General features: G+C 38.7%; 1 protein-coding gene across 1 annotated transcript in view; it reads left to right on the top strand.

The window, feature by feature from the left end:
- The first annotated feature begins 1,786 nt into the window (after positions 1-1,786).
- The window catches only part of col16a1 (collagen, type XVI, alpha 1), a 70,105-nt gene continuing 63,520 nt past the window's right edge, over positions 1,787-8,371 (top strand). Inside the window, 2 exon segments of the mRNA XM_016530396.1 lie at positions 1,787-1,980; positions 6,152-6,245. Coding sequence (XP_016385882.1) covers positions 6,170-6,245 — 76 coding nt within the window. The 5' untranslated portion in view covers positions 1,787-1,980; positions 6,152-6,169.

The raw sequence follows: 8,371 nt of genomic DNA, 5'->3' as shown, positions 1-8,371 counted from the left end.
CAGTAAACTGTAGCACATGTTGTACACCTTCAAGCGTGTGACTGTCAAATTTTATTTGTAACCATTTTTTATGTGAACTGCATTTTTGCAGATCTGAGAAATGACTGCCTAGAGATATAGCTAGTGTGTCAGGAGACCAATAAACTGCTGTAGTGCTGTATACTGTAATGAAATTTGGCCAACAAAACCATACACTAATTCCCAGCCTTTGACTCAGTTTTCAATTTTTCAAAAACACTTTTTGCAAAACAGCACACGGTTAAATGTTTGCTTTTGAGATGTGTTTGTGATATTTTGAATGCAGTGCTTCATTTTGCAAGAGATGTGAGGCATTTTGCATTTTGTGTGTGCAATTCTTGGATTTGTGTGTAAAGTTTTGGAAAAAAAAGAGGCAAAGTTTTGAAAATGTGTGTAAGCAGTTAAAAAAAAACCTGTAAGAAAAACTGTAATAACTAGACTGAAAAGTTTGAAAGACAAATTTATGCTGGCTTGTCTTAAAGTCTTGTTTAAAAAACATAAATGGTTTGGTCAGTTAGATGTTCTAGATGTTTGCTAAAGTGTTGCTAGGATATTCTGGGTGGTTGTTGCTATTCTCTTGCTGGGGTGTTGCTAGAGTATATGGTTGCTATAGTTTGTTCTGGGTGATTACAGACATTCCCACGTCTGTTAATAACAGAAAATCAAACATTGTTTTCAAAACTGACCCAGTTTCAGTGCTTTGATAATATTGTATTTCTTTCTAATGTCAGGCAATTCAAAAGTTTTTGTTGCTCTTAAAATTGCACTAAACGCGATTATACCATCTAAGTAGCCTATGTAATTTTAATAGAACCACATGTCTTCTTTTAATAGAACCGCATGTGTTCTTTAGTGATACAAGCTCAGAAACATATAACCTGTTGAAGTTTATGTTGTGTATTGACTTGGTGCAATGATGGATCAGCAGGGACTGGCGCTCTCTCTGGCAGCGGCAGGTCGCAGCGCCACTTCCGGTGGCATCCCTAGATGCCACGGCAGCTGCCAGAGTTCGTGGCAGCTGCCACGGTCTTTCTCCACTGAGTACAGTGTAGTTTTACCGAGCAAACAGCAGAAACGGCGAGAAAGACCGTGGCAGCTGCCAGAAACGACTAGTGGCAGCTGGGGATGCCACCGGAAGTGGCGCTGCGACCTGCCGCTGCCAGGATTTGCGCTTGCTCTCTCTCTGATGGATATTTAAATGTTATTTATTTTTCACTTTAAACAGTATAGATGATTACTTAATGGTAATACAATATTTGTGAACACAACTGTGTATGTCAGACAATAAATCCCCCAAAACTATGCATGGGGGCTTGCTTTGGTGTTGCCACCCCTCACAGACCCCATGCCACCCCTTTGCCACCCTAAAAATTATTTTCTACATCCGCCCCTGGTAACAGGAAACGCGGATAATTCAATCCACATGGTTTACCGCCAAAGTTGAAACAACAGAACAAGGACCAGACGACCCATTGCCGTTTAACCATATGGTTACCATCAAAACTGTGGCAGTAGTTTGTAATATTTTGCCTTTGGTATTCAGTCACATATGACCCGTTTTACCCACAGCGTTGTCTGCATTAGCATGACCTCAGATAAAGATAAGTTCCTCAGTCGTGGAATCATAGTTGAAAAGGAGAAATCAAACAAAGCAGGACTTGTGGGAGGCGGCAGCGGAAAGAAAAGCCTGCGGCGCGTTTCCACACTCCGCCAGAGCAGCTGATGATGTCATCAAGCGTATCCTGGAGATTCTCCCATCGAGGAAGGACAGCGAAGGGAAAGTTTAGTAAAACAACTCTGAGGGGAGGGGAGAAAGAAGTTGGAGAAGGAGAACTCCCAGGCAAAAACTTTATCCGCGCTAGAGAGGACTCTTGGAAGCTCTTTCAGCAAACTGGATTACACTAAGAAGAGTTTTCTGCTTATTAATGCTGCTATAATTCATTGGATTAACGATCACAGAAGGTAAAATTATGTGTTTTTGGTTCTGACATATCGGGAATCTTTACGGGGGCGAGGATCCTTGCAAACTCCCCGGGGATAGCTATAGATCAAGTTTTTATTAATTATAATTTAGGCTAATGAAACGGGACATTTGTAGCCTATTCTATATAGTTTAAAAAATAATTTATTAGTCTATATACTGTATGCATGTAAGCACCCGTTTAATGCTTTGTGGGGATGCAAATAATAGGAATGTTTCTTTCTATATTGTAGCCGATTTAATGTATTTCCTTCATTCAAATGTGCTGTTCACATCGTTTTTCGGTCCCGTTTTCATTACAGTTTTAATGTGCCACGTGCTGTCGGATTGCACTTGCAATTAGTGCAAATGGTTTTTCTTTTATCACTTTTTACCACTTTGGTTTGTGGTAAAAACTTTTTGATTTGTTGCCCTAATCTTGGCCCCCTAGCGGTAGAGCGTTATAACTCGCGCGCTCCGGGTATTCAGATCGCTGCGCTTTATTATAATTTGCTGCATACTTTTATTATGTTTGTAATAACAAAAACAAACAATACGAACAGAAATGTTCATTTTTGTAATAATTATAGTTTGCTATTTCGCTTAGTTATAAATATTATATTTAATAACAATATTACGTAAATTTCATTTGCCTCTATGCTTTTATGCAAATCATTGCAGTATCGTTTAAAGTAATATATTGTCTAAGACAGAATACGCGCTGCTTTTTCCACCAGCGCATCTGGACAGCTGCGTGTCACAGTGACGTTTGGAATATGATCACATCCCTGTGATGCTGTCAGCATGAGGAGGAGGGGACGCATCTGCACTCTGCAGCTGTGCAATCTAACGCTTCTCTCAGATATATATTATATATATATATATATATATATTTTTTTTTTTTTAGACACTTCAAATTTTGCTTGTCAACAATGATGCAACTTTCAAAGTGTAATCAGGACGCTTCTTTAATGCAACCCCCTGGCAAGGTACTTTTTAAATTTGATACAGACCATAGTTCATTAATAATCTCTTTCTAAACCTTTTCAGCTTACTGTCTGCCAAGGGTATACAAAGGGATTTTTTTTTTAAATTCAGCCCGTGGGAGTGGAAAAAATGCATGCTCTTTCTGATGATAAAACCATCTGCTGCTAATGCAGGGGAAGACAAGGTGAAGAGACGTTTGCAGCATAACTTTTAGACACAGACTATTCCCATTTGCCGGATTTGCCACACATTCCCATCACTAATTAGGTCTAGTTTGACAAACCAAGCTTCAAGCAAACCAGACTCTGCCTTCAGTGAGAAGAAAGACGCTGTATCAAAAAACAAAAACAAAAGGATAAATGCTCCTTTGGAGAAGAATGATTGCAAAACAGCTGTAATTGAAGGTTAAACAGTGCCGCAGACATGATTACAAATGCCACAGACCCCATTATAAATCTCTCTGGATTGCTCTCTGCTTGTGTTTGATGTGTCTCTAACTCGCAGGTTCTTGTAACCAAATGCTGTGTGCTCTTTCGAAAAAATTGGGTATATGCACCAGGTTCAGTCTAACTTTCTGTTTAACTTTTAGATTGTTTGTGATGTCATATCATTAGGCCTTCACACCAGTGACATTTTTAGCACCCTGCCTTCCCAAAATAGTGATTTTAAGAGGTGTTTATAACCCAGCGATTAACTGACAGCACTATATACGTAAAATAGGCATAAAAATACGGCTTGTTGCTTGTTTGCACTGCTCTGAAGAGAGAGAGAGAGTTTAGCGCTCCCTCTTTCCCTGAGCTCTCAGATTCTGACATGAAAACAACACACTACGCGCCTTCTTGACAGCCTTCTTCCTGTCAGCAGTCTGCAAAACAAAATGACTGTAGACATTTTAACAATAGCTAATTAAAGCGCTAGTTTATTAAAAATGCACATTGTCACTTTTAGCCATTCTCTTAGATGGTCCCGAATTATTGTTTTCGCATGCATAGATTGATTGTAACTATCAATCTTTCATTGAAACACTGTGAATTGTCGTCCCGGTGCGTTTGTAGCCCACATACTTGATTCCCTAACTAGTGCTTTTGTCATTTCGACTATAGACATTCACTTCAGATTGCCGGGCACTGAGCCAAGACAGAACGCAAGAGAGACTCTTTCCTTTATCTGCGTGGTCCAGCTGTTCTCGCTGCACGGCAAACAAAGTGAAAAGGGAACAAAACAAGCACAAGCTTTAATTTCCATTCCTTTTTCTGTGCGTGGAAGCGAATGGTAATGAGAAATTGCCCAGAGGCATTGAATACAGATAATGGAGTATCTCCGCCTCGCTCACCTGAAATGGATGTTGTCTTGTTTACAAGAACACTGTTGATTTTGCAGTTAGAAGCGAGCTGGAATGTGCTTTGTAAATAACTGAATCAGAATGATACAAACAGACATGTGGACGGCCGGTGAGAGAAGGTAGAGTGTTTCTCATCTTCAGGTGATAGCGTATAGCCTACTCTGGGGTGGTGTAATTTCGCATGAAACCTGCACTTTTGGTGTCTCAACTGGTACAGAGCCTACAGGTTATATGACCTTAGTCGGAGGATGCAGATTAAGTGTTGCCTGCACACACATCACCAATGGGCTGAAATTTACAAGAAAGCCATAAAAGGACGAGGAGTAGACCTTCTCCCCTCGGGCTTTCTGACTAATGCATCACTCTGACAGGTTCATGTCCAGACATGCCAGTGAGGGTCACTTTGAGTGAGCAGCATGTCTGTAAACGGGAGGTGGTGATGGTTCTGTGAACACCGGTAAATATATCTGAGGCATGCTTGATAGTCCAGTTGGGTTCTTCATTCCTTTGTTACAAGCAATTAAAGGTGCTGAATCCCTCCATATGCACTGACATAATACACATAATACATCAGTACACATAAGAAACAGGTTTTTTTTATTTTATTTTATTTATTTTTTTGTTTCTTTGTCAACATCCTGTATCAGCTATTTTAGTATTTTGTATGATATTACCTTACTACTCTTCTGGTATCTGTTCTCTATAATTAATAATATTAAAATATAATTATTATTATTTTTTATCAGCAAGGATGCATTATTCATCAAAGAATCCTGAAAAATACACTAAAACATTAAGGAGCACTGTTCACTAAACAACTGTTTTCAACATTGATAATAAAGTAAATGTTTCTTGAGCTTCAGATGAGCATATTAGAATGATTTCTGAAGGATCGTGTGACACTGAAGACTGAATTAATGATGCTGAAAATTAACCTTTGCATCACAGGAATAAGTTGTTTTAAATTGTAATAATGTTACACAATATTACTGTTTTACTGTATTTCTAATCAAGTAAATGCATCCTAGGTGATTATACAAAACTAATTGCAAAAACATTTAAAAGATCTTACCAACCCCCAAGCTTATGTAGTGTACTCTGCATAACATGCAGATTTTCTTGTGCATAAATTACTTAATGTATGCTGTACCCCACAATGCATTATGTTCTACTTTTAATATCAGCTGCATATTTTAACGTGTCTTCCTTGACTTAATTATTATACCATTTATATTTTTTAAAAAATGGTATAAAAAAAGGCAAATTATTTTTTATTTCCAAGATGATAACTGGATAACACTTGAATGAATTAAACATGAAACACATGAGTTCATGCACAGTTTGAAACATTTATAGTGGATATGGCTGATGTTTCACATATCTATATATATAAATATCAGGCAGTATACAACGTATATTTAGTATTCAATGTGGTGAACCATTGTGTTGCTGTTACTGAGAGGGACAGATGGACACAGTAATGATAATCGTCAAACGTCATGGGTTACAAAGCTTTATTGGAAATTCTTTGGATCATTAGCACAATTTATACTCTAAAAAAGCACCCATCCAACCTAATAGGCACCATTATTAATCTGGCCATTAAACGCTGTATTGATTATGACTGCTCCCACATGCTTTCTTACACTTTCCAGCAATTATTTAGAAACTATTTTTATTGCAGATGTATGGTATTAAATGTAAAACAATGGCAATGTGTCAAAAGGCGTACCAATGAGCTTATAACAATATTTCTTAACACACCTGTTTCCTGATTATTTACACTCGTCTCTGTCTGCTGTTTCCTTCTCACCTGTTCACTTATTCTTTTTTATCATGGTTAGGTGCTGAAGGAGGGAGTCATGAGGGTCATCTGCTCCTCTCTGGTGCTTCTCACCATCTGCTTGGTTCACGGGGGTCATCTGGCATTAGCTGAAGGTAAGGGCCTGGTCTCCAAATCAATGGATGACTTTGTCAAAGGCTAGTTCAAACAGCTAAGATTCTGTATGTTTAATTCATACTACTGCCAACATACATTCTGAATATTTAAAGGAATAGTTAAAGGGGTAGTTCAGCCAAACATGAAAATCCTGTCATCATTTACTCATCCTTATGTCATTCTAAACCCATTTTTTTCCATCTATGGAATGTAAAAGGAGACATTTTGAAGAAATCTTCTGGTCCTTATTCTTAGTCCCCATGGAGACAGACAATTTCTAGCTTCAGAAAGCATAATGCTTTAGAAACACCATAACAGTGTTTAATACAGCTTGTGAACTATATCTCAAGTCCTTACAAATCAAACCATAGTTTTGTTTTAGAAACATACAGGCATTAAATTGGTTATCCACTGAACTTGAGAACCACTGCGAATGGATGAATGAATCTGTTTGATTCATGGACAAAGGATTCAGATTGGTTTGCCAACCAGATAAAGAGATTCACTGAAAAATCTGAAATCAAGCAGATATTTAATCTTTTTTTTTTTTGCTATATGGCTTCAGAAGATTTGGAATTTAAGTTGTAGGGCCACTTTTATGATACTTTGTTGTATTTTTGCATATTGAAGCTTGAAAGTCAGCATCATAATTGCAAGAGTGACTAGCACGATTCTTTAAAATATGTCTGTTTATGTTTCATGAAAGAAATAAAGTCATGTGTTTTGAACGACATGAAGATGAGTAAATGATGACAGAAGCTATATATATATATATATATATTGTGTGTGTGTGTGTGTGTGTGTGTGTGTGTGACATCTTCAATCTGAATGACCGACTACATATCATTGGTTAGCTGAATGCACTCTTTAGTGAAGCCTTCTGTGAATACATCTGCTGTGTGCTGAACGTCTGTGCTTCTCATAGCACAGATCAGAGGAGACTAGCCACATTTGTGTAATCATTCAAATGATTGAATGAACTCAAAGTAATCATTGCTTCTTTTCTTACAATTTCCTTTCAAATGTTGTACTTTTATAAGGTCTGTTAATATTTAAAATAAAAAGGAGGGATAGAAAATCTTAAAAGAACAAGGAACTGTGGAAAATGGCTCAGTGTTTAAAGAGTGATGCCATGCCTTGTTCTCTAGACTGCCAGGGCTGTGTCCCAACAATATGGTTATGGAAATTTGGGACCTTTCCATCTTTCCCCCTTACTTTCTCATACAGCAGAACTGAGTAAAGTGGGGGTCCCACAGTATTGCAGTGAGACTTGAATTTTTTCTTTCTTTTTTTTTGTTTCTTTTTTTCAAATGACACTTTGTATTCTCATTGTAATTAGGGTAATTTTAAAGAAGTTTCAGGAGTTTTGAAGACCAGCGAACTGTAACTACCGGCTATTGGCTTTATACAAGACTGACTCGTGCTTTAATAATTTTGGGAAATGTGAAGCTCTGCTTGTTTAGAGGCACAATCTCCAGTTTAAACTTTGTAAGGACTTGTCCTCTATCATTCATCACTTTATACTCTTAGAACATGCTGTTTTTGCGCCTTTGCTTGTTAGACTCTTTTCAAGCTGGGTGTCTGAGGGGTTTGAGGCAGGAGTGAGAAATGTCAACACCTCCAGTCTAATATGATATTATATAATAATCGAAGCACGCAGAGTCAGCTCTCTTGCGAGCGTTTGTTACTGCCTTTTTGAGGAGGGAGCCTTCACCGGCGCTCAGGAGATCGATCTGCCAACCCTGCCACCTACGGTGCTTCAGGGCGCAGTGGTCTTCGGCGAGCGCTTCTCTCAGTCACCGCCCAGAAACGTAGCGGTATTAAGAGGCCGTGCTGATTACACCAGAGATCTCATTCATTATCTCATTATCCCTTAGTAGACCTTTTTGGCAGCGCGGAAACTTCTGCCAAATGTGTCTCAGTGGGTCCTGCACACTGTAGAAGAGGCTACCGAATCAGTTCGGTTCTTCTCTGCCTCGTTTCAACGGGTTCATTCCCACTCTGGTGGGCCCCGAGCAGGCTCTGGTAATGGAACAAGAAGTTAACACTCTCTTGAGGAAGGAGGCCATCGAGGTGGTCCCTTCTCTCGACAGACAGTTTGGGTTCTACAGCCGGTACTTCATCG

This window comes from Sinocyclocheilus rhinocerous, unplaced genomic scaffold, assembly GCF_001515625.1.
Source record: "Sinocyclocheilus rhinocerous isolate Xijiao unplaced genomic scaffold, SAMN03320098_v1.1 scaffold781, whole genome shotgun sequence".
Lineage (NCBI taxonomy): Eukaryota > Metazoa > Chordata > Actinopteri > Cypriniformes > Cyprinidae > Sinocyclocheilus > Sinocyclocheilus rhinocerous.
Note: the sequence above shows the minus strand (reverse complement) of the source record. Positions and strands in the feature narration are given on the sequence as shown.